At 49.7% G+C, this 26,799-nt stretch overlaps 2 protein-coding genes across 2 annotated transcripts; one reads left to right on the forward strand and one right to left on the reverse strand.

The window, feature by feature from the left end:
• The first annotated feature begins 297 nt into the window (after window positions 1-297).
• On the forward strand, window positions 298-4,030 carry LRRC25 (leucine rich repeat containing 25). Its single transcript, XM_017674466.3, has 3 exons — window positions 298-491; window positions 1,074-1,864; window positions 3,557-4,030. The coding sequence occupies exons 2-3, from the start codon at window positions 1,083-1,085 to the stop codon at window positions 3,693-3,695; spliced, it is 921 nt and encodes a 306-aa protein (XP_017529955.1). The 5' UTR covers window positions 298-491; window positions 1,074-1,082; the 3' UTR covers window positions 3,696-4,030.
• Window positions 4,031-6,311: 2,281 nt separating this feature from the next.
• Window positions 6,312-9,172, reverse strand: GDF15 (growth differentiation factor 15). The gene is made up of 2 exons (XM_017674475.3): window positions 8,864-9,172; window positions 6,312-7,230 (listed from the first exon to the last, which is right to left on the reverse strand). The coding sequence occupies exons 1-2, from the start codon at window positions 9,144-9,146 to the stop codon at window positions 6,587-6,589; spliced, it is 927 nt and encodes a 308-aa protein (XP_017529964.1). The 5' UTR covers window positions 9,147-9,172; the 3' UTR covers window positions 6,312-6,586.
• Between the last annotated feature and the right edge of the window lie 17,627 nt (window positions 9,173-26,799).

Raw genomic sequence — 26,799 nt, forward strand, 5'->3', positions numbered from 1 at the left:
GTCCAGCTCTGTCCTCTCCAAAGACTGGGTGCGCCTTGAGAACCTGGCCGGGGTTGAGATCTTTTGAGGGCCCAGCATGGGTGATGTTTGTTGAGTGAATAAATGAATGCATGGGGCTGAGAGCCAAAGGAGCACAGACCAGGAAGCGAGTTGATGAGGCAGCCGCCAGTTGTGATGGTGGTGGGGACTTGTAGTCATTAGATTACAGCAAGAGGGAAGCAGGCCGCCCCTCCCCCTTCCGTGAGAATTCTGGGCCTTGAGGCATTGCGTGGGGGGGGCGGGTCTGTGTCTTCTTCATTCTTCCCCCTGCACTCCACCCGGACACCAGTTCCTCTTCCCCTGAGCCTCTGGGTGCAGAGCCTGCGGAGCTCCAGGGCCCACAGAGGATCCGCGTAGGGTGCTGGCTGCTCTGGCCCCCGCATCCAGGTGCGCCGCCACGCAGCGCCTCTGCGCCGGAGCCTCCAGCACCGCCCAGGCAAAGGACGGGAAAGGTAGGACGGTAGCGTGGGAACTTGGGTCTGTGCAGGGCCTCCAACCAGAGCTGGGGGAGCCCTAAAGGCAGCGCCTACCCTACCGTGGACCAGTCCTAGACTGCGCGCGGCCCACTGTGCTGGGAGAAACGATTAGCGGGTCCCGGGCCGAGCAGTTTCCGGGACAACTGCTTACTTTGCATATGGTCCCGTCTTGGCCAATGAGGGCTCCCGAAATGTTCGAGGGGGTGGAATGGTGGAAGAACAGGCACCTCCCCCCCAAGGGGTTCATTTGGGGGTAGAGGAGGGGGCTGACTGGGTGGGGGCTCCTGCCCTCCCAGCCTGGCAGGCACAGGGTTATGTACCCATTCCACGGAGGGGGAAACACGCTGGAGGCCGGAGCCAACCAGAGGCGACAAGCGAGGGGCTGAGTTTTGCCGTTTCAGAAGCGGCCTGAGCTGCTCTGAGCTATAATGATAATGATAATGATGATGATCATAATGATAATAATAATAATAATAATAATAATAATAAAAAGAGGCAATGAGGGTGAAGATGACCACAGGTTGTGGTCGGGGCTTGGATTCCCGCATCTCTGCCTAGGTTCTTGGAATGGAGGGCGGCCTGGCATGGATGCTGTTTCTGCCGCTGCTGCTGCAGAAAATAGGCAGCCAGGGATTATCGTGCAACGTGTCCTTGGGGAATGTGGACTGGACCACGAAGTTCACAGACAAATGCCTGAACTTCAGTGGCCAACGCCTGAGCCTGCCCCAGAACCAGTCTCTGCAGGCCAGTAGGGTGGTCCTCCTTGACCTGTCTGGGAATGGCCTTCCAGACCTCCCACCACTCTTCTTTGCCCAACTGTGGGAGCTGAAGGTCCTGAATGTGACAAACAACCCCCTGGGCCGCCTGGACAGGGCACTGGCTGAACGCTGTGACCTTGACCTGAAGGCTGACTGTAGATGCATCCTGGAAACTTGGCTTAAGGTCCGGCAGGACAACAACTGCTCTGACCACCTGCCTCTGCAGTGCCTGGACACAGCCACTAGCACCTGGCACAATGTCTCCACCTTTCTGGAAGTCGGCTGCCCCCCTGGGCTGTCCCTGACAACCATCGTGGCACTAGTGATTAGTGGAAGCCTGCTGCTCACCACTGCTGGTCTAGTGCTAGCCTGGAGACTCCAGACATGCAGGATGGTCAGGAGCCAGAGCCTAGGCAAAATGTGGGCTGCTCAGGATGGCCCCAGGTCCAGCTCCGGCCGGCAGCCGAGGTACAGCAGCCGGAGCCTCAGCCCACACCCCCCAGCAGCCACACCACCCAGACCCTCCACGCCCGACTATGAGAACATCTTCATGGGCCAGTCAGCTGCCGGACACCAAGGGGCAGAACATGGGTAAGTGATCCACACACATTGTCCTGCAAGATTCTGGAGCCAGACGGCCAGGGTTCAAATCCTAACTCTGCCTCTTGCAGGCTATGTGATCTTGGGCAGGTATTTTTACCTCTCTGGGGCTCAGTTTCCTCATCTGTAAAATGGGGATAATAGCAGCCCTCCCCCTCACCTCATGAAATTGGGATAAGAATCTAGCGAGTTCCAGTATATGAGACAAGCTTACCCCTTCATGACCTGCAAACCCAGTTTCAGGCTGCCAAGGATGAGGAAAGAGGAGACAAGTGTTTGATGCGGAGTGGCACTCGGTGGTAGCAGGTAGCTGTGTGGGCTCAGATCGCGTGTGTTTTTGAACCTCTGTTTCCGTCTCTGTAAAATGGGGACAGCACACTCACACCTCCCTTTGACACACAGGCAATATTAAGAAAGCCACCTTTATCCCTTTTCCCCCACAAAGCCCTGACATCTCTAGGTTTAGCTGGGCTTCAATAGATGGGTTCCATTTTTCCAGGTTGGAGGAGGGAATGGAGGGATTTTAGAGGACAGCAACAGCAGGGCAAAGGCCTGGAAGTGGGAGACAACAGAACCTTCTGTGAATGAGTTTTGAGAAGGCAAGACACAAGAGCTGAGACTGGAATGGGCCGGGATGATCCAAGCAGGAAGGCAACAGGGACCCTGGATGGGTTTGGGCAGGGAAATCTACAAGGTGGGGAAGATGGTAGGAAGCTGTTGGCGAGAAATGAGAGAATATGTAAAGCAGATGTAAATATGGCTCAAAAGTAGAAGTGGTCTGCAGTAGGAAGTTGAAGGCACTAGACTTGCTGAAAAGCAGCTTGTGCTCTGATCCTTGCCTCCGCCTTGCTGTCACTAAGAGTTTAGGGCCAATCTCCTCCAAACGCCCTACATTTTACAGTTACAGAAACAGAGGCTCTGTGAGGCAGGGGAATGACTTGCTCAAGGTCACACAGTGCGTCAGAAGCTGAGGCAGGAAAGAAACCCTGACTCCCAGTTCTGTCCAGATAACCATTTATGTGTTTGGAGTAATTAATACTAAAGTATGAATGACTGATAGACACCACATGCCCACAGTGGCCTTTGTTCCAAGAGGATATGACAAATGGGATTAGAATGTTCTGGAAGCAGGAAGGTTCTTCTCTGGGGTCTTGCCTACCATAGCTAGACATGCAGAAGAAGCTACTTCCTCCATGATCAATTCTATGGACTCAGAGACTGAGGCTCCGAGATTTTTTATATGGAGGTCAAAAAGTCAGTCACTTCGGGGGACCCGATTTCCCCCTGGAAGGGGCACAGGTTTGGCTCCAGTCACTGTGTCCACGTGGCTGGTGTGACTAGAGCATCCGATTTTTCAAGAGGAAAACCAAAGTCTAGATTTTAATATAAAGAACAGGCAACTATCTCAACTTCAAGGAAGAAAAAACCCTACAATGGCTCAAGGTCATTGGACTGCAGTATTACAATGCCGCATCCACAGAATCCCTCCTGAATCACTGGCCCCTACTTCCTTTCCTCAGAAAAAGTTGGACTAGGCTGATGGAACACTACCCTGTGACTCAGTTTCCTCATATGTACATATTAGGAGGGGACTCAGCTGCCCTGAACTTTCTTTGCCTCTCAAATCTGACATGCCTGCCCCCACCGAGCCCTCCCTCCACTCCTGTCTGTCTGTTTCCACAGGACTTACCCTGCAGAGGACAGTGACTTCTATATGAACTACGAGGGTCTTGACCATACATCCCAGCCTGTCTACTGCAACCTGCAGTCACTGGGCCGGGCCCCGCTGGATGAAGAGGAGTACGTGATCCCCGGGCGCTGAGCCTTTGATATCTCGAACCCCAGCCTGCCCACTTCCTGGCTCTTAGGGGATTCCAGCACTTCTCTGGCCTCAGTCTTCCCATCTGAGGAATGGGACAGGGAAAGGCTCATCCTTGAGGCCCCAGGGGGGCTCTGCAGCTCCCTCCCAGTCTCTGCTCTGATTCTCCACTCCTAGAAGGGGAGGAGGAGAGGTCCAGTATGGGGATAAGCAGGTCAATGTGTGGATTCCGTGATCAGCCTCCTGTTGGTGTGCACACAGGGCTCAATAAATGCTGCGGGGCTGAGGAAGCTGCTGGCTCTGAGCCAGTGGGTTCTTGACCGTGGGGATTTCCTGAACTGGTTTCCAAACCAGCCTCTGCCTCCCAGATTGCTCCCCACCCCCAGACCCTTCTGTCTGTCCCTCTCAGGCCCCTTTCCTGGGCGTTTGGTATCCAGGCTCAGCCCCCAGGGCAGCCCACCTCAGTCCCAGAGGGATCTTTAGAACTCATGAATTAGACTGTGTCCCTCCCCTGCTCACACATCCTCTATGGCTCCCCATTGCCCCCAGACCCTCAGCCTGGTGTTTGAGACCTACAGGACCCAGCCCTACTCACCTCCCTGCTCCCTTCCATCTCTCTGCCCTTCTTGTCTGCGCCTCCTCCCCACCGAGCCAGCCTCCCTCCTGAAGCTTCCATTTGCCCTTGTCATTTTCCCAGAATGCCATCCTCTTCAACATTTTCTTACTTTCAAACATCTTAATTCAGATGCAGAACTCTGGCCTGGGCATCAGGAGGCATGGGCCTACATTCTGACTTTGATATTAACTCTCTTGGCCTTGGTTCCCCTGCTGTTTGAATTGCTCTCTAAGGCTGGTTTAGCTCTAATTTCCTGAGATACCTTAATTTGTCCTTCAAGGGCCAGGTGCAGTGGCCTCTTGCCTGAGAAACCTTCCTTGGCTCCTCCTCAGGCAGAGTTAGTTACTCTCAGAGCGCAGGGTATTTTGAGAGATTGTTCAAGCTATGGTTCAGCTGGGTTTTCTGTCGGCTGCTCCCAGGCTGGCTCCTGCCAAGCCCCTTATTAGGGGAGACACAACAGGACACAGACACCTCCAGTCCTGGGAGATCAGGCCTGGGCTGGAGGGAGTGATGAGGCCAGAGGCCTCAGAAGGGGATGAATGAAGGAGTTTGGAAAAGGCTGCATGTAAGAGGGGAATCTGGAGTAGGTTTTGGAGGATGCATGGGTGTTGGAGAAGTAGAGGGGACAAAGCGTACTGGGCAGGGGGACCAGCCTGGCAAGCACCAGCCTGGAGGTGTGAAAAGGCACATGTGCACCACAGAGTCCAGCAAAGCCAACAAACAGCTGGTATCTGGGAGAGAAACTCAGTCTGGCATGTGCTAGCTTTGGGTGTCCTTGGTATTGAGTTTAATGTTGAACCCTCTTGGTTTCCCCAAGCACTTGGAGGTGACCTAGGGTGCAGGCAGGTATGTATGAGGGTCTTCAGTTTCCTTGCACCCCTTCATCCCCAGCCTAGACCCTGACTGAGCCTCCACTCCAGCCCAATCACCTGTCCTCCACCTCTGAGCAAAAACCAGATCCCATTCCTCCCAAGCTCCTTAGTGCTCTTCCCACCATCCCCACCCCTCACAGCCACCCATGAGATTCGGTGGGCTCTGGCCCCCACCAACCACCCTGGCCTCATCTTCAACAGTTTTGCCTCTGGGCACTGAGCTTGTTTCCACCTCAGGGCCTTTGCACCTGTCAGCCCCAAATACCCATCCTCCAATTCTTCCCTGGGTCTTATTATTTCTCTAAATCTCAATTCAGATGTCACCTAATAAGGGAGGCTCCTTCCCCTGACCATCTAAATCACCTCTGCCTCCACTCACTAGTGCATTGCCTGGACTGACTCCTCAGCACAACCCTTAGTACGATCAGCCACTTTCTTATGATACATCTTTGCACTCATTTGTCTCCCTCACTTACCTAGCTTAAGTCAGCTGGTTTTGTGGACAGGCAGGTGGGTGTGGGGAGGGGGTCTGGATTTGGCAAATCTCAGTGATTCCAAGATCCTAAGTAGGAAGACTATATAACCTGGAAGATTTGGTATGTGTGAAAAAGTTCTTCGCAACTTATTAATTTCTCTCTGCTCTTTATATATGAAAGGGTGGAGGCATCATTAACATGAAGGTGGGAGTCACAAATAGTAGAAGAGATGGGACTCTTCTAAGTTGGGGGCAGTGTCACACAATGATGTGCTTGATTGTGGTTGGACATGACTCTGGGCTGCCTATTTGGAATGGACTCCAATATGGGGCAAGACAGCAGGACCATGAAAGAGGGCCAGGTAACCCTAGAAATAGGCATACTGAGAAATGAGAAGACATGGAAGGGACTGAAACACAGAAGAATAGGGAGATACAGAAGCAGAGAGAGAGAGAGAAGGAGGGGTGGCCCAGGTTACCCTTGAGGCCTGTTGGGGTCAAGAGTGCCATCCAATTGCCTGGCACCCCAAGAATGCCCCACCACCCATTCCCTGAACCATTCCACTCGCACCTTTACCAGGTCCCCTGTGGGAACTAAGGCCAAATAAGGGTGAGTTCTTCCCAAGGTCACCAGCTCCATCTGGGACATCACAGGGTTCAGGTCAGACACCTTCATTTTTATTACCAGAGTTTTAAATAAATGTACACCTTGTCAGACCAGCCCTCCAGTCCCCAGGCAGATCATCCCAATAAATTAATAATAAATACAAACTTATATAAATATACAGTGGTTTGGGTGGAAAGGAGCAGAGGGGGCAGACAGCAGTGGTTAGGAATTGGGTATTTCAGGCCCCACGAGCCCATTCGACAGGCCAAGACGACTGAGGTCACTTCCATTGCGCACACGCCCTTAGTGTAGGGCTGGGGACACTCATACACAGTGGCAGTCCTTGGCCACGAGGTCGTCGAAGGGCGTGAGCGACACGCGGCCTTCACTGTCTTGGTGCATTAGCACCACCGGCTCATAGCTGGCAGGCACGCAACACGGCGCAGGAGCCGCGTTGGGGTTCAGGCCATGCAGGCGCGCCTGCATCTGCGCGTGCGTGTTAGCCGACCGGAATTGGCTCGGGCACGCGCCGATGCACATGCGCACGTCCAGCTCGCGCGGCGCCACCACCCAGCTGGCCCAGCCCAGATCCTCGAGCGACGCGCGCAGGCTCTGCAGGCGGCAGCAACGCCCCTCCCCAAGAGGGCAACCGTCCCTGGAGCGCGCATGCGCACTGCGGCTCCCTCTGACGGCGCGGGTCCGCCAGTGCAGTTCAAGCTGGGGCCGCGCAGAAGGCAACGCAGTTCGCCACCGGTCGGACGGGGGCAACAGCCGCAGACGCAGAGCGGGCGCCCTGGAACCTCCGTGGCTGAGCTGACGCTGCAGAGGCCGCGTCACGTCCCACGAACTCAGGTCCGTCGGGGACAACCTGAGCAGAGCCCGATGCAGGCGGGAGGCCGCTGGGAGCCCTTCAGTCATGTTGGCCCAGGGGATGCGCAGGTGTACGTGGTCCCCCGGCCCAAGTCGCACTGTGCGAGAGAGAAAGGAAAACCAGTCAGAATAGGCCTACTCAGTGCCGGACGCGGGGGTGCCCATTTCTTTCCACACACCAAACTAGACCCCACCTCAGGGCCTTTGCACAGCTACTTCCTCAACCAGGCACACTCTTGTGTGATGGCATCCCACCAGTCTGCCTAAAATAGACACCACCCTGTTTATTTGGTTGTGTATCATTTTGCCTCCTCTACTAGTGTATCAGCACGGACTTCCGTCTGCTTAGTTACCACTGTGCCTGGCACACAGTAGGGGGCTTAGTAAATACTAGTGATAGGGAAAATTTACAAGGACAGCCACCTAGCGGGTGGCTCCACTCTCGCACCCCTCCCTCCTCAACATAAACAACACTACAAGGACAGTAATTTACGAGTTGGCTCCCCTCCGCCTCGCCCCCCTCCTCAACCCAAACAAAAAAAATACTCCCTTGGTCTCCCCTTGCTCCCGAGCACCGGGTCCCAAGGTTCGCTCCCTAAACTCCCTCCCCTTTGCCTTCTCGCTTGCTGTGCACGTAGGAATGTTACAGATAAGGAAGCTGAAAGGTATAAATTGATCCCTTTTCCTTTGTTCGGGGCTCAGACTTTTTGGGAGATTACTCCCTTCTGAGCCCGCCGGTGTGAAATAAAGCCTCAACATTCCAAGACCTCTGAGTGCCGCTTGGTTTTTTCCTTCGGTGATCCAGTCCAGGCTTTTTTTCAGTATTTTCCGTAACACTAGCAGGAATGAATGTGTATGTACCTGACATTCAGAGGTTCAAACGCTGCCTCTCAGTCCTCCTGGCAGTCAAAAACATTTTAAATGAAGGCCTACTAAGTGCCTGAAGCCGGGACACAGCAGCCAGCTGCTGTGTTTTCAACTTTTTGGGTCTCAGTTTCCCTATCTGAGAAATGAGGGATACTTGGCGCACTAGGATTCTCAGACCCCCGGGCTGGTACAGGTGTTGGGGATACTGGGGGGACGGATGTATGAGGGCTCTCGACGCAGTCACTAGGCTCAGAGTGGGCAAGACCTTTACCTGGAGTCTCACAGCACAAGTGGGTGGGACAGAGCGCTGCCTTCTGCCAGACTCTCTCCTAACCTACTTCCAAGCACAGCGCGGATCTCCCGCCCTCTCCAGCCCCTTGGAGCCTCCAGAAAAGCGGAAAATACTCTCCCTCCCTAAGGTACCTGCCGGGAGCGACTTCGGCAGTGCCTTTTCAAGTGATTGCGTCAGATTAGCAACTAGCGGAAGCTCTGTCCCCGCCCCTGAATCCTTCCCCTGGATCCCTTTGTACCTTCCCCCACTACATCCCGGCACAGGGATGGCGCGCCCGTCCACCTCGTCTCTGGGCTCACCAGACTGAGCTTTCAAGACAGTCGTTGGCTCCTCTGGGCCTCAGTTTCGCTATCTGCAGTCCGAGGAGATGTAACATCTCACGTTGGCTAAGCCTCGAATTGTCCCAACGCAAACCTGGCTGCCAGCTCCCCCATTAGCTCCAGGGGAAGGAAGTTACTGCTGGGTTCACAAATGGGGAAACTGAGGCTCGGCAGCATAAATGGGCCTCTATGACTGAGAACCACTGGACAGATGATAGCAACTGCCCAGGGAGTCTCCAAGATTTCACTTACGCTTTGGGGCGAGTATGCGGACTTGAGCTGTGAGAATGAGGTCCGGGTTCGAGTCTTCCCAACTCTGGGTGAGCCACAGCCTGGTCTGCAGGTCTTCATAGCGTTTCCGCAGCTCCCGGAATCTGGAAACGTCCGGACTGGAGTGTATCTCTGAGGGTCCTGGGAAGGCCCGGAGGTGCTCCTGGGCGGGAGATGGGGCGCCTCCCGAAGGCAGCCAGGAGAACAGCAGCAGCTGCAGCAGTGTGGGAGAGCCGAGCAGTGGGGCCAGTCTCGGCCCGGGCATGGCTGTGCTTGGTTGAGCACGGAGCTGGGACTGACCGGACGCTGCTGGACCGGCCTTTATAGTACCCGGACTTTGTCCGCCTCCGCCTGCCTGGTCCCGCCTTCCTTGGGGGCAGAGTAAACATTCCAGGGACCACAGCTGGGTCTTGGGCAGCTTTCTAGGAGGACGCGCTTTGGGGGAGGAGTGTTCAGGGGAAGCTGGGGAACCCCCACCCCAAGAGCCGCTCCAAATCTCAGTATCCTCTTCCATGAAATGGGGACATCACCCCAGCTTGATGGGCTGATGGAAAGAAGAGTCTGTCAAAAAAGACTTATTCCTATGCTAAATTCCATAGAAAGAGTTTAGGAAGTGGACTCCCTCCCCCGTAGGAATCCCTCTCTTACCTCTGGGTGGGGTCAAAGGTTGAAGATGTTGAAAAACAAAGCAAGCAGATGAGAAAGATCCAGGAACCACAACCATGGACAGCTCATTCCTCTCCATCAGACCTCCTTTTCTGCATCTTGGAAATAATAGCTAAAACTTTCACTGGAGAGAAGGGCAAATGAGGTGTAAAGGACCTGGCCAGACTAGTAGGTGCACGTTTGTGCAGGTACCCATTCTCAGCTGTGGGGAAACTCCTAGTCATTCTTCAAAACCCCACTCAAAAAGCCCCTCACCCAAGAAACCTCCTCTCATAATTACTTTTTCAGGTTCATTTGGATGCTCCCAACTCTCAGCCTTTCCTCCAGCCCTGGCCTGACCCCACGGCACTGGGAGTGTCTGTGCTTGGCTCTGTCTATCCCAGACTGGGGGCCTTGAAGGCTTGAATAGGACAGATAAAGCTCCTCTGGGCCCAGGAGGTGGCAGGGAATTGCAGTGGTGGGGCTTAGGATGGAGAGGGCTGGTGTCAGGTCCAGCCATCAGATGGTGGAGGGGCAGAGGGTGACCCAGGAACACGCTTCCCCCTGGGTGACCCCTAGACCTTCCTCCACTGCTCAGGACTGCTGGCCCCACCACTGGCCCCTGTGCCTGCTTCCAGCTTCGTGGCTGGATAGGTGGCTGTGTGAGGCAGATCGTGGGGGTGTGTAAAGTGTGGCAGAGCATGTGCAGGAGAGTGGTATAATGGCCAGGGGTCACACGCAAGTCTCCCTCTGGAGGAATAGGATCCAGGCCTCCCCAACCCCAGTACACACACACTCTGGCTCCCGGAGTTTCAGTCTTAGCTTCCATGCATGTGGTTAGTGCCTGGCTTTGGGAGAGGCCCCAAGGCTCCCCCATGACATTCCTACCACTCCAGGGGTGCACAGTAAACACACCTGCTCATCACTTCCATCCTGATTGCGGCTGGTTGGGAGAATAGGCCTCATGCCTTACCAGCTTGGCACACACAGTAAGTGCTCTACAAAGGGTGCTGGACTGACTAGACAAGGAGCTGAGGCCCACTCTGCAGCCACATGGCCAAGCCCCCTGCACAGGCCCGGCCAGGGCAAGCCAGACAAACTGCTGGGTAATCCTAACATGACTGAGGCAGATCAGCCAGGGACACCAGTGCCACCGCTTAACCTGGGGGGGGGGGCAAAGGGGGCACTGTCCAAGCTGGCACCCCAGCAGGATCAATAATGATGAGACATGGGCATTCACTGGACACCAGCCTGTGGATGTCATTCACATGGATTTCCGTTCATGGAAAAGGGAAGTAAAGCCCAGAGAGGCAAGCAGCTGCCCTGGGAGGAGGGACCCACTCCATACCGGGGACCTCGCATGTCCTGCCTTTGACTAAGCTATTTACCTGGCATTCGGAGGGATCCTGCCACGGGACCCTGCAGGTCTGTCTGTGACTGGCTTTTCTACACTTAAAAGCCTCATCAGGAGTTTTGCCCTGTTTCATGTCCCAACAGACCGGACAGACAGCTGTCAGCTCCAGAAAAGTGGGCCTCGGTTCCGTTTCTGACCCTTATCTCCCTGCTGGTGACACATGGGACAAAGGGCTTCGACTGGCAGAGCCTGTTTCCCCTTCTGTAAAAGGTGGAACTGCCCTCCATGTCAGGGTCTGTGAAGACACGGGAGCGGGATTTAGCACGCGATGGAGATCAACATACTGATTCAGATCCCACCTCCCTCTCCCTGCTGTGCGACCTCAGGCAAGTTACTTAACCTCTCTGTGCATCAGAACAAAGGCACTGGGTTGTAAGAGGGAAACCAGGCAGTACAGAACTCCTCTCATCCTTATTCACTCAGCACACTCATAACAGCCACCAGCTGTGCACCAGGCCACACACTGGGAGCAGAAATCCCAGGGACTCGGGGCCCCTCCACCGGCCGACTCCCCCAGGCTGAGGGTGACCCTGGGGGATGCCAGCTTCACACAGAGACACACGAGAAAATAACACATGTCAACTGTTTTATTCACTTTATGGGCACCAAGTTTGGGGTCTCCCAGGGCCCAGCCCCCCACAAAGTCTGGCAGACCCTTCCCTGGCCTGGGGGTCCCAGACGTGGGGTTTCAGCCAAGGCACTCAGGAACTCAGGGGGCTGCAGGGGCTGGGCGCTCCATGGGGGACAGAAAACGCAGCCACCTTCGGCAGTTTTTCCTCCAGAGACATTTAGGTCAAAATAGACACCTGAGATGTTGGGGGAGCCACGGGACAGGCGGGATGCCAATTCTGCTTCCCAACCTCCAGACGGGGCCGCCCGCAGCTCTGGGGACACTGCGGCCAAGAGCCTGGGCAGCGAGGGGCCCAGGGCCGGAGCAGCGCTCCCCGGGATTCCAGGAGACAGAGTGCGTGGGCGCGGAAGCCACTCGCCTCAGGCCCCGGCCCCGCGAACAGCGTGGGGGCCCGTGGCCCTGCAGTGGGGAGCCAGGACCACCTCCTAGAGGCCGCGTCTGCCTCTCTCTGTCCTGTCCTGTGCGTCTGCTCCGTGCCCGTATGTGATGGAGAGGCAGGCACTTCGGTGGGTCTCTGGGCAGCGGAAGGGAAGGCAGGCGAGGGAGGAGGGGACGCGGAGGGGAGCGAAGAGCAGAGCAGCTTGGGGCTGGAACGGTCCCTCAGAAGTCTGGGAATCCCGACCATCAGATGGCACAACACCTGAGCCTCGGGTTCCCCTTCTGCAAAGGGTGGGAATGGCACCACCCAGTGGTAGTGTGGGGAGGGCTTACAGGGAGTCAGGGAGTCAGGGACAGGGTCTGTTGGCATGCGCACTTGGCATCCGTTAGAAATTAACAAGGTCCAGACTTGAACCGTGGCAAATGCTGCCCTCTCCCTAAGTGTTACCATTCTCACCTGTGGGCGGAGGATTGGATCAGGCCCTCGCTGCTGTCACTCTGGTTGATCTGGTGAGGGCCCCAGACCCAGCGACAGGTTCTATCTTTGGCCGAACCAGGGCTTCAGGGCCCTGGACACGACCTCCAGGTGGGGCGATGAACTGACTCCCTGGCCCAGCTGGCATTGCAGGGACTGTGAGACTCAGTGGGCTTGATGCCACTGGGGGCAGCAGGAGCAGGACCTGGAGAAAGAGGGGCTTCTCATGGGTCAAGGGGAAGCTGGGCCAGAGGCTCCCCGTGGGTAAGGAGAAGCCAGCCACCAGTGAGTCTACTATGTGCCGGGCGTGGAGGGGGGAGTGCCGCCCATTTCTTCCATCACGCCAAACTGGACCCCACCTCAGGGCCTGTGCACAGCCGCTTCCTCTACCAGGCATGCTCTTCCCCTGAATGTCAGCATGCTGGCATCCCTCCAGCCAGCCTAAAATAGGCACCACTCTGTTTAATTTGGTTGCGTATCATTTCACCTCCCCTACTAGAGTGTCAGCAAGGACTTCTGCCGGCTTGGTCACCACTGTGCCTGGCACACAGTAGGGGCTTAGTAAGTACTGCAGGAATGAATGTGTACCTGACACTCAAAGAGACTGAGATTTAAACTCTTCTCTGCCTCCTCCTCCTGGCAGTCAAAAACATTTTAATTGAAGGCCTATTAAGAAGTGCCTGGGGCCAGGTATACAGCACTCAGCTGCTGTGTTCTCAACTCCTTGGGTCTTGTTTTCTATATCTGAGAAATGAGGGGTATCAGACCACAGAGGAACCCCAGGATCCTCAGACCACCCCCCAAGACTGGTCCAGGTCTTGGGGACAACTGTGGGGTGGTTCTGTGGTTCCAGGGCCCCCAACCTGGTCGCTAGGTTCAGAGATGACAGAGGTTTACTTGGAGTCACACAGCACAGGTGAGATTATGGAGGGATTAGAGCACTCCCTGGGGCCTCAACCCCCCTACCCCCCACCATCCTAGATATCCTTCTGCCCCCTGGAGCCTCTGTGAAGGACAAGAGGTTGGGGAAAATTCTCAATGGAACCTGCTTCTAGTGACTTGAACGGTGTTTGGGCTGAGATTGTTTTAAATCTGGAGCCAACCTGGGCAGATTCCACCCATCCTCTCCCTCCCCCTCCTCCACAGGCAAACCAGGGTCTCTCCTCCTGGGACCCCTCCCCCGGCCACAGGCAGGAACCAGACCATCCCAGCACTGCCCCTCCGGCTTCTCCAGGCGCTGTACACCTTCAGGAGAGTCACTGCTCTCTCTGGGACTGCTGCATTACATCTGCCATCCAGGACGGGGTTTTAACAATCCAACTCGGCTGAGCGCCACCCTGTCTGGCCACAAATAAGGCTGCTTGATCCCTTATCAATACTGAGGGGGAATGGATTGCTCCTGTATGTTCACAGTTGGGTTAAACTGAGGCTCAGCAGTGGGGCTGGGCCTCTGTGACATAGGAACACTGGTTAGACATGGGGACTGCCCCGGGGGGTGGTCTCTGAGATTTCACTCACGCTTTAACAGGAGTTTGGGGCTCACTCACAGCCTGGTCAGCAAATCTTTGTAGTGTTTCTGCAACTCCTGGAATCTGGAGGCATCCAGACTAGGGAGCACTGCTGAGGGGCCTGGGAGAGCTGGGAGGCCCTCCTGGCCCAGCAATAGTGCGGGCTCTAGTAGTAGCCCAGGGGCGTCTGCAGCATCAGAGAGCAGCATGGTGGTGTCTGGGCACGGCTGTGCCAGGTGTGCTCTGACCTGGTATTGACACTGTGGGACACACCTTTACAGTCTGAACCTAAACACTCCTGCCTGCTCTGTGTGCACAGTAACATCTAAGAAGTCACAGCTGGGCCTGGCCCCAGGGATGTACCAGTGGGGGTAACATGATGAAGAGGGGGCACCACGTTGAACCTCAGTATCTTCCTCCACAAAATGAGAACATCATCCTAGCCTGGTGGGCTTGTGGAAAGAATGGTTTTGTCAAAAAAGACTTATTGATCATTTACTGTATGCTCAATTTCATAATAAGAGCTCAAGAGGTAGCCTGCTTTCCCCATCCTCTTTGGTTAGGATCAACAGCTGAAGATGGTGAAAAGCAAAGCAAGCGAGGGGAAGGGCCCAATAGAACCAGAAAGTACAACCACAGGCAACTCATTCCTCTTCACCAGACCTCCTTTTCTGCATCTGGGAAATAACAGCTAAAACTTTCACTGGAGAGAAGGGCAAATGAGGTGTAAAGGACCTGGCCAGACTAGTAGGTGTACGTTTGTGCAGGTACCCATTCTCAGCTGTGGGGAAACTCCTAGTTGTTCTTCAAAACCCCACTCAAAAAGCCCCTCATCCAAGAAACCTCCTCTCATAATTACTTTTTCAGGTTCAGTTGGGTGCTCCCAACTCTCAGCCTTTCCTCCAGCCCTGGCCTGACCCCACGGCACTGGGAGTGTCTGTGCTTGGCTCTGTCTATCCCAGACTGGGGGCCTTGAAGGCTTGAATAGGACAGATAAAGCTCCTCTGGGCCCAGGAGGTGGCAGGGAATTGCAGTGGTGGGGTTTAGGATGGAGAGGGCTGGTGTCAGGTCCAGCCTTCAGATGGTGGAGGGGCAGAGGGTGACCCAGGAACACACTTCCCCCTGGGTGACCCCTAGACCTTCCTCCACTGCTCAGGACTGCTGGCCCCAGCACTGGCCCCTGTGCCTGCTTCCAGCTTCATGGCTGGATAGGTGGCTGTGTGAGGCAGATCGTGGGGGTGTGTAAAGTGTGGCAGTGCATGTGCAGGAGAGTGGTATAAGGACTGGCCAGCGGTCACACAGCAAGGCTCCCACTGGAGGAACAGGGGCCATGCATCTTTCCACCCACGGCACACACCCACTGTGATACCACTAATGTGCCTTCTGTGTCTGTGGATTTCCTGTTCTGGATGTTTCATATGAAATGTTCTGCACCCAAATTCCAATGTGTGTGTGTGTGGGGGGGGTCCCCACACCAATAATTCTCCAACACCTGGTTGGTGTCCTACAATTCAACACAATTCTGACCCTTTCTACCTGGAGAAAGTGTCAGATCCTACAGGTTCAGGGTTCAGTCCCACAAGACTGCCCTCTGCTTTGGATGCCAACTGCAAGCCCAGGGTGTCACCAGTGCATCTGACCAACTAGCTATAAACCACAGGCTCCCACAACCAGCTCCTTGGGCTCTATTACTTGGCTAGAGTGGCTCACAGACCTCAGGAAACCCATTTGTTTACCTACTGGATTATTGATTTATTACAAAGGATATCAAATGATACAAATTAACAGCCAGATGAAGAGATGCTTAGGGCAAGGTGTGGAGAAAGAGCCAGAGCTTCTGCATTCTCTCTGAGCACGCCACTTTCCCCAAATCTCCAAATGCTCAGCAACCTGGAAGCTCTCTCTAAACCCATGTTTTGAGGGTTTTTTTTGGAGGTTTCATTACATAATCGTGATTGATGAAATCACTGGCCATTGATTCAACCTCCATCCCCTCTCTCCTTCCCAGAGATTGGGGATAGGACTGAAAGTTCCAACCCTCTAAGGCACAAAGTTTGTTCTGCTGGCAACCAGCCTTCAACCTTAGGTTCTCCAAAAGTCGCCTTATTAACAGAAGACACTGGTATTACTGTTGTCACAGGAAATTCCAAGAGTTTTAGGTACTCTGTGCCAGAAACAGGGACCAAAGATCAAAAATATATTTCTTATTATAAGTCATGACACCACACATATAAAAGGGACCACACAATATGTGGCCTTTATGTCTGCCTTTTACTCAGTAGTGTTCAAGGTTCACCCACACTGTAGCTTCGTTCGGTGCTTTGTTCCTTTTTGTGGCTGAGTAATGTTCCACGGCATGGACATGTCATCTTTTGTTCATCTACTCATCCATTGGTGGCCATTCAGGTTGTTTCCACCTCTTGGCTATATGTTATGAATAATGCTGCTATGAATGAACACTCATATACAAGGATTTGCAGATCTGTTCTTAATTCTTGTGGGGTTATATGCAGGAGTAGAATTGCTGGGTCATACGGTCATTGTATGTTTGACTTTTTGCGAGGTTGCCATAATGTTTTCCATAGCCTCTGTCTTTTTATTTTTAAACTTTATTGAGATATAATTTACATCAAGAAACACTGATCTTAGGTGTTCAGATCAATAACATTTCACATATGGTATGCTGGTGGGACTTCCCAGATCAGGTTCCTGAATATTCCCAACCCTAGGAACACACTGAGTCCCCTCCCATTAATCTCCCTACTGCTGGACAACAGCCACGCCCACCTCTGTTATCATGGATGAATTTACCTGCTTTCCAACTTGATATAACAGAACAAGCCAGTGCACTATTTTCTGTCTGGCATCTGTCACTCAACACCGTATCTGTCAGTCACTACATACTTCATCTATCATGTGGTTCAATCTTGTTCCTGGCTATATAGTATTCTACCGTTCATATCTGGGAGTGGAGCTGCTGGCTCATGAATGGGTGTCTGTCACTTTATGCAAGTCCATTAAGCACTTCATTTATTCCTGGAATTTTCCAAGGGGACACAGTACCAGTGGGGACCTGGGGAATTCCTGGGGACAGGGAAGGGGGATGTTAGCTCCACAGTGCTTAACACTTTACCAAATTCCATAACGCTGGTAGCCAGGCCAATCTGGCTTCCTTTTATAACGTGTTTAGTGGATGACCTCATGGCCAACCCCATAGCTAACCTGGGAGGAGCAGTGGGGTGAGCGGAGGGCAGCCAGCCATAGATGACCTCAGTGGCTCTGGACCCTGAATCCCTCACTGACCGCTTTCATGAGTCCACAGAGGCCGACTCAGGGCGGGGGTAAACACAGCACAGAAGCTAGGGGTCAGGCTGCTCCCTCCACCTGGCTCAGCCCCAGACCTCTTGGCATCTTCCCTCACCGCCTACTCTCGGCTGTAGTCGCTCTCATTAAATACACACAACACACACAGACCCATGTTTATTGTTTGCTTCTCATGACTCGAGGCAAATGTTCATGGCTAGAGATTTGGAAGAGGTGAAAGGTTGATTATTTTAAAATCTGAGCTCACAGGACCAGAACTGCTGTCTTGTCATTGTGAGTGCTTTTAGGCCGGCCCATGCCTGTGCATCTAGGGGCTTCCACAACCAGCCCTGCATTACCCACTTACAGGGCAGCACGGAGCACATGAGGCTTGATTAGAGCTATAATTCCAAGATTTTAGAAGTGATACCTGTTATTATTATAGATGGTTGGACAATGATATCTCAGCTTCAGCCAACTTCAGAGTTGGGTTCAGACAGACCTGGGCAAATCTGTTTGGAAGGAATGGCCCCCACTAGTAAACTCCCATCTGTCTCTTAAACCCCTGCTTTGTTGTTCCATCTTCTAATGTGCCTCACGTGCCTTCTCCCCAGGTTCTTCAGGCTGTGGGGCCTCCCTCTGAACCCGTCCTGACTATGTAGGGCTGAGTGTCTGCATCTGGCTCTGTACCTCACAAAATCAGCATCTTCCCAAGGACCAAACCCCATGTTACTATATTAGTTTCCCATGGCTGCCCTATGAAATTACTCTAAACTGGGTGACTTTAAATAACAGAAAATTTTTCTCTCACAGTTCTGGAGGCCAGAAGTTTGAATTAAGGGTTAATAGAGTCATGCTTCTACTGAAAGCTCTAAGATATTTTAAAAAAAGGTGAAACAAGCCCAAATGGAGTCATTTGCCCCTACCAAACTAACACTTAATTAAAGTTTCAACCTTGTCCCAGAATGTGACCCTTTAACTGTCAATCAAGAATGTCCTGGTGAGCCTCAATGGTCACATGATCTCAATGATCACCAGCATCACAGGAACACCCTCCATCTGCCGAAGGAAGATGAGGTGCTCTGCACAAGACCCCCTGCCCTTCCCCACTGACCTTGTCTCAAAGAAGCCCTTCTTTTCTTTGCTAATAATTTCTTGTTCCACCCTTGGTCCTATAAAAATCTTCCTCTTTGTACAACTCCTCAGAGCATTTCTCTACTTGCTAGATGGGATGCTGTGTGATTCATAAATCCCTTAATAAAGCCACTTAGATCTTCAAATTAACTCGGTTGAATTTTGTTTTTTAACAGATTTGGTGGCAGCAGTGGGATCCAAAGTGAACCTCTGATGACAACGAGAACACAGGTGTGCTGCCCACAAAGCCTTTTGAGTTCACTGTCTCCCTTGTCATTTCCAAGGGTTGTTGGTAAGTTCCTCTTGGTTGAGTTCTGCTCTCTTCGTATTGAGTTCCTGATCTAATTGGCTTTCCAGTCCAGGGCCAATGCGTCAGTCTAAACAGGAGGCTCTAACAGAGCACTAGTCCTTAGCTCTTCATCCAGTCCATGATTCCATGCTGGAATCTCTACCCCAGTTCCAGTTCACAGTCTCCATTAATGAGGTCTTCTGGTTTAGGCCACATTGGAGATCACTGGTGGTTGCACACAAGGGCTCCTGTAGGCTAGTCTGCAGTAATGTCTAAACCCTAACCCTTTTTTTCTCTCTTGGATTCCACATTGGGAACTTGTGATAGTTTAGTCTACAGTTCTCCATTTGTTGGGAATCCTTTTCCAGATCCCATGTTGGGAGCTGCTGGTGCCAACTGCAGCTCTCCACTGGTTTGGAATCAGGCTGAAGTCCCCATTCGTTGGGGCTTGCAGATTCAGCCCTTTCCCCACTTTTCAGATTATTCATGTGGCTCCAAGTAACCAAAAGGCCTAGCTGAAAGAAATCGGATCCTTTACATCCAAAGAGTTGAGTGTGCCCCCTTCGGGCACACCTGCTTCTTTTATGTCTAAATGATAGTCCTAGAAGTTGCCGATACCTAGTGAAATGGCAAAATCTTACTAAAGACAACCTGGAGTTATAATGGCTATTATGGGGAACGTTCTGGCTAGATAAGATCATTTACTAAGTGCGCCTGAAAGCAAGTGTTCCTACGTTAAACACTCAGAATGGTATACTCATATTAATTAGTATGCAGAAGTCTCCTGAAGGTTTCAAAATTCTAAAATAGTTCCACTGAAAGATGCAATGCAAAAAATTATGAAAAATTAAAGAGAGAGAGGATATCTATAACAAAAGGCGGTAAGACCCTTATCTAAGATTGATGTAACTAACTCCTACTGCTCCCCTCTTTCCTCCTTTGAGTACTTGTTCTAGTAATCCTCTAGCTGAATTGTTTTTCCACTCTGAAAAGGCCACATGTAAACAAAAGTCCAAGTTAATGGCCTTGTAGACACCCCCACATGGGCCCTCCCAAGAGCTGATGAAACTGAGGGATTTTCTTGTAAACTGCTATGTTATTCCCTTGAACAGCCAAGGGGAAATTCTTGTAGATACCAAAGCCTACAGAGGGGAGCCTGGAAAAGCTGGCAGAAGCCAGCCAAGGGTGAAAATTCTTGCCAGAATCAACTTTCCTGAATCTGTCAGTAGTGCCTGGTTGAGAGAGAAAAATAAAATTTCATGTTGACTGTGGGTAAAATTGTAATATTTCCAGAATATCTTGCCTGGCTTTAGTGCATCTGCATATCAACAGGCATTCTTCAGGGCTGGAGACAGGTTCATCTCCATATCGATGGGTAAATACCTGGGCAACCAAGGGCCTACCTGAACCTGAGAGGTGAGGGGTAGGGCTGGTTCACTTCTGCAGGAGGAGGAAAGAGAGAAGGCCTGGACTGAAGTTTGTAAGCAGTAAACGGGTTTTAAATTTTATTTCTTCCTTTGACTGATTTTGGTTTTAGAGGTATTTTGCCCTGGGATTTCCTCTCCCCGGACTAACGCTGACCCTTCCTTTCCAAATCCATGCCAACGGGTTTTTGATCCGTTCTCTCCTGTGAGCAGCTGTTGTCTCCTTGCTTGCCTTGTTCTACGTCCCGAGAACTCGGCTCTGCCAGCCCGGGGCACTCAAGTTGCTGGTTCTTTCTTTTGGCCATTGTTGGAAGTAACTCCAGACCTTGTGAAGGTAACATCTTTTGCACTGTCTTTGAGGATGCCTCTTGGGTCCATGATGTGGTTTTTAGTGCAGCCCGGAATATTTACTGTTTGTTCCAGCTGAAACAAGATGTTTGGAAGAATCTAATAACTTATGATAAAAAAAAATTTTTTTGGCCAAATTTGATGCTGATATTCACACCCTGATAGGAATTTGTGGGTGGGGGGAGCCTTTTCTCCTAAGCTAAAATAAAACTGTACCCAGAAGGAAAAAAGGAAATTGAAGGAAGTGTCCTAGGAAGGATGGGTCAACCTCTATCCTGCAGGCTGCTGTCCAGTTCTATGTGGAAGTGGAAACAACGGCCTGTCTTGCAAATCTCTGTAGGGCCAAAGCGTGGCTCTGGAAGATCAAAGTCCACCTGCCCTTTTAGTCAATTCCCCAAGCCTTGCTTCTTTTTCTCAAAATGCTTGAAAAGATCAGGACATTAGAAACAGAATTTTTCTGCACTTAATCTGTGCCTTCTGATGTTAACTTTCTATCCCCATCTTCTCTGGAACCTGACAGCCATTCTTTGAAATGAAAACTTCAGGGAGAAGTTTCTCATCAGAAGGGGAAAAAAAGAGAGGTAGGTATTTGGAAATTCAGCCTATGGTGTCCTCTGCACAAATACTAGTAAAAATGAAAGCTATAAGATCTCTATTTGCATTTGTGTGTGTGTTTGTGTGTGTTTCCATATGTATGTTGTAAATGTGAGATGTTTTTCTACCTATGGATGGTATTGCTAAAAATAATTTGTAAAAGAGCTTTATTTAGTTGGTTTGAAAGCAAGTGCTTATAAGGATTCGACGTTCTAAGACTCTCAAAAAAGTAGAAACCAACCCAAAGGTTTCAAGGTCACGTGATCTGAAATCATCTTTGGTAAATTAAAGCTAGTTTAAGTTTGTTGGTTTAATTAAAAGAGACCTGTCTTTACAGTTACTGACATTAAATATAATGCAGATAAACATTTACTCTGAGTTTAACATAGGTTTAGCCACCTCTTGGCTTCTTATTACAGAGAAACTGTTAGGGGGGCGTTGTTTATTTTCCTCGGTCCTTGTCCCTGTTGCAACAAAGAATTGAAGGGCAGAGACACAGTAGTGAAGCAGAGTAAAAGTTTTACTTGAAGTTATTTAAAGAGAGAAAAGTACAGGTGACCTCAGAGAGAAGTGTTCACACAAGGTTGGAGAGAGAGAGAGAGGTGCGTTGGAAGGTTGGAGATTCCCCCTTTTCAGGAATTTTTCAGGAATGTGACAAAGGGTGTGAACTTGTTAAGTGGTCTCAAGATGTTTATCTTTGATGAGACATTAAGTTTCTTATCAGTCCTCCTGGTAATTCTGCAAAATTAGCTTAACACAAAAAAATGTACTTTCTGATTCTCACCCACCCAGGATAGCAGCTTCCAGGTCTGGGAGCATACCAATTAAGACTGCCTGCCCTGCTTCCAAGGTGGGCTGAGTTATTGTCTATTTGGTAAAGAGTATGTTAAGAATCTTACTTCTTAACTTTTTGGGTTTAAAATGCAATTTTAGCTTTAAGATGGAATTTTTCCTGTCTTTATTATGCTGTTTATAGCTGGCCCTTTTAGCACAGGCTAAAGTATTACAGTGACATGACCTAATTGACACAATGAAGTCATCGCCTGTGCTCAGATACTTTTATCTGGGGAATATTCACACCTTCCAGGCCCAGTTGCTCCTGGCCTTTTGAGCTTTAACTGATTAATTCATTAACTCTGAGTCTTTTCTGGGTTTCTAGCTTTAACTGGTTAACATTTTGAGTTCCTTTTAGTGAACTTTACTGGCCTTAATTCTCTCTCCACCCGGCTCAGATCTGTTTTTCTGCCTAACAAAACTAAAGTTATTTGGTTCTGTTAGTAAACATGTTTTGTGCCATGCTAAGAAATTTACTATGAGAAAACACATACTCATTGAAATTATTAAAAGTATTTATTAGTCTGTCAAGCCACAGAATGCTAATACAGTTCACAATTGTTTACTTATTAGTTTTCACTAGAAATTAAGGTTTTTAAGGATCAAGAATTCTAATAATATATGTAATTAAAGCTACTAGAAATAATGAGGGAAACATCTTCATGTGCAAGAAAAGTAAAATGTGTGTTTTTGATAAAACGTGTGAAGGATAGAGATGCATTTTTTGAAGAAAAGGACTGTTGAAATGTTTGAGAAAAAGGAAACTTTAGAAAGGAATTTTATGCTGGTCAGACTAAGACTGGAATGAATGCATTTTAATATCAAAAGTAAACTGGTGCAGCCTCAACAACCAAAAAGCAAATAACCTTATTAAAAAATGGGTGGAGGGTAGAAACAGACAAGTCTCCAAAATAGAAATTCAGATGGCTAACAGGCACATGAAAAGATGCTCCACATCACTAATTATCAGGGAAATGCAAATAAAAACCACAGTGAGATACCACCTCACACCAGTTAGGATGGCCAGCATCGAAAAGACTAAGAACAGCAAATGCTGGCGAGGATGCGGGGAAAGGGGCACCCTCCTACACTGCTGGTGGGAATGTAAGCTAGTTCAACCATTGTGGAAAGCAGTATGGAGGTTCCTCAAAACACTAAAAATAGAAATACCATTTGACCTGGGAATTCCACTCTTAGGAATTTACTCAAAGAATATAATTTCTCAGATTCAAAAAGAAATATGCACCCCTATGTTTATCGCAACAGTATTTACAATAGCCAAGATATGGAGGCAACCTAAGTGTCCATCGGTAGACGAATGGATAAATAAGAGGTGGTACATATACACAATGGAATACTATTCAGCCATAAGAAACAAATCCTACCATTTGCAACAACATGGATGGAGCTGGAGGACATTATGCTCAGTGAAATAAGCCAGGTGGAGAAAGACAAATGCCAAATGATTTCCCTCATTTGTGGAGGATAACAATGAAGCAAAACTGAAGGAACAAAACAGCAACAGACAGACTCCAAGAAGGGACCAGCGGTTACCAAAGGGGAGGAATGGGTGAGGGTGGGTGGGGAGGGAGGGAGAAGGGGATTGAGGGGTATTATGATTGGCACACATGGTGTTGGGGGGATCATGGGGAAGACAGTGTAGCACAGAGAAGGCAAATAGGGACTCTGGCATCTTATTGCACTGATGGGCAGTGACTGCAGTGGGGTATGGAGGGGGGACACAATATTCTGGGTGAATGTAGTAACCACATTGTTTTTTCATGTGAAACCTTCATAAGAGTTTATATCAATAACACCTTAACAATAAAAAAAGTAAACTGGTGAAAAATTAGAATTTCACTTTCTCTGTTAGAAGGACAAAGTTTTTTGGGTTTGTTTGGTTGGTTTTTGGACCTTCGATCTACTTTTGATAACAGTGAAAGTTTCTTTACTTTTTAAGTGATCTGCCTAAAAAGCAAACATTTTGTGCTCTACAAAATAATTTCCTGTTTGCTGTCTTTATCAGGTCTTCAACTACTTAGAAAACTGTCTTAATATTAAAAGAGCTGAGTTTTGCTAATAAATGATTAAGCATTAAGGTTTTTTTAGAATATATATATATTTTTTATTGATATACAGTCTTATTTTAGTTTCAAGTATACAACACAGTGATTCAACAGTTACGTGTATTATTGAATCCTCACCCCCGACTAGTACAGCTACTATCTGTTAACACAGGATTCATTGGCTGTATTCTCCATGCTGTACTGCTATCCCCATGACCAACCTACATCATGACTGAGAATTTTTGTGCCCCTTTATCCCTCCCACCCTCCCCTCCCCACCATCCAACCCCTCCCCATGGTAACCACCAGTCCTTTCTCAGTGGCTGTGAGTCTATTGCTGTTCTGTTCCATTGGTTTTTCTATTCCACAAAAGCATCAAGTTTTATAATGAACTGTGACCCTATTTAGGCAGGTGCTTTAAAAACTTTATTTTGGACAACCTTCCCAAAATTTGAAATAAAGTCTTTTTTTGACCTGGAAGACCATTTTCAAAGGATTTGTTAAACTCGTTAGGCTTATTTGAGATGTTAAATTATGTGGGGAGCATTGTCAAATCATTAATACTAAGCCTTCTTTATGTTGTATTTATATAGGTATACATGTGTGCTAGAGATTACGTGAAACTCCTAGAAATATGATCTGTCCTGGTATAATGTTATCCCTTGTAATTATGAATCTTTTACCTTCTGAAGTTGCTGTCATCAAAACTGAGGCTCACACTAAAGTGACTGAAACCTGAGCATCAGGGAAATAAACCAGCTGCTTTCCCACAAACGCAGCAGCCGCAGCGTCTGCAAAGGTTGTGGCACAGGTGGATGAAGTCCGTTCTGCATTTGCAAAAACAGGGGACCCTTATTGCCAGACTTCTGCCATCCTGATGTTTTTATAACATGGCAATAGTCTGCTCTAGAATCACAGAAATTAGGAAGGGTAAAAACAGTGGCTGTCGAGGAACCGAACATGGACTTTAACATATCGAATAACCTAATTCTGGTTCTGCCAGTTCCCGGCAGGGTGGCCTTGGACAAGAGGCTTAGCCTGTTTATGCTGGGCTCCTCCTTGAGGTCCTGAGCCTTGGCCAAGCCACAGCTGTGAGGCTCCACAGGTCTCTCGCCTTTGTGCTGATTAAGGTGATTTGTACATCAGGAACCACAAAATGGACCTGCCCACATCACAGAACAAACTGAAGTCAACTTACAGGAAACCTAACGTACCACTCACAACTCCAACTCAGTTTTAGCTAGTATACCTTACTCTAGAAAATAGGGCCTGCTAACCTTATCAGGAAATCCCTGACCCGTTAGCCAGTCATGCCCTGGGTCCACATCACCTCTCTGAGCACCCTACAAAACTCCGAATCCCTCCAGACGAGTGCTTCCTGTCTGTGAGGTGCTGTGTGCACCCAATCCATGGATTGTTTTCTCTTAAGTAAAGGACATCAAATCTGTTGCTAAACTATATTATTTGTGTCACTTGGCAGTGTTCCTATGAGAGGTGCTTTAAAGGAAGTCATCCATTCATTCGACAAAAACTTTGTTAACATCTATTCAAGTAGCAAAATAAAAGAAGGCTCTAAGCATGGGAAGAGTGGAAGGAAGGACGCTTCTGGCAGGGGACACAACCTGTTCAAAGGCCCCCTGGCAAGTCTCAGACAGACAAGTTAAGGTGACAGCCTGGCTACAGAACTTGAAAGTAGAGCCAGGCCCACAGGACCAATCGCAGCAGGTAGGCCTGGTTCAAATCCTTGTTGGGCTTCTCCTTGGCACTCTGACCTGGGCAAGTGAATGTGCCATATCTTGGAGTCACTTCCTTGTCAAAGGCAGCTCTCCTCACCTAGAGAGGTTTATTTGCAGTTCTGCAGGGTCAAGATAAGGTTAAAAAGTCTGTGAGCATGTAAATGCATCAAAGCCCCATCCATGGCAGAGGTTGCCTCTCGAGCAGTCGGTTTTGCGTTATGTTTTACTTTTTAAAAATTTGTTAAATAACATAAAATGTATCATTTTAACCACTTTAAAATGTGTGATTCAGTGGCATTTAGTACATTCACAGTGTTGTGTAATCATCAATACTATCTAGTTGCAGAACGTTCCCATCACCCCAAAAGGAGGCCCTGTCCCCATTATCAGTCTCTCCCCACCCCCTCCCACAGCCCCTGGCCAATGATCAGTCTCTGGACATTTCATATACATGGAATCATACAATATTTGTATTGCATTTTGGCTATTGTGAATAGTGCTGCTATAAACGTGTGTACAAGTTTTTGTTTGAATACCTGTTTTCAGTTCTCTTGGATGCATACCAAGGAGCAGATTGCTGGATCATGTGCTACATTTATGTTTAACTTGTTGAGAAACCACCAAACCTCTTCCTGTCTGTTTTATTTTTCATTATGAATTATTTCAGTGATACACAAAAGTATCAATAATACAATAATGAAAACCCACCCATCCAGTAGCCTGATAAGGAAAGAAAATTCCCAAGCGAATAGAAGCCCCTATATGGTCCCTACCACCCATCAGGCTCTCCTCCCCAATCACAGGGGAACCTCTGTTGAAAACTGGGGTTTGATCATCCCCATGTATATTTTTATAATAAATAAATACCATGTAGGCATATTTAAAACTTCAGCAGTTAAATGGTGGGGTGGGCAGCTCCAACCTGTCATAAGCAAAAGCTAACAGAATCAACTTTGTTAGAATTCTGGAAAACAGTCAGAGGTTTACAGCAACCAAGTGAATGTTGAAGCAATAAAAAGGCAACTTGAAAATGGTAGGAAAGCTCTGTGGCACCTTGTCTTCTCCTTGCCCTGTCTCCTCCCTGGCTTGGCAGTAGTGGTGTAGCAGAGGCAACCTATGTTCCCAGCTGGACTCTGGTC

The sequence above is a fragment of the Manis javanica genome, chromosome 13 (assembly GCF_040802235.1).
Source record: "Manis javanica isolate MJ-LG chromosome 13, MJ_LKY, whole genome shotgun sequence".
In the NCBI taxonomy this organism is placed as follows: domain Eukaryota; kingdom Metazoa; phylum Chordata; class Mammalia; order Pholidota; family Manidae; genus Manis; species Manis javanica.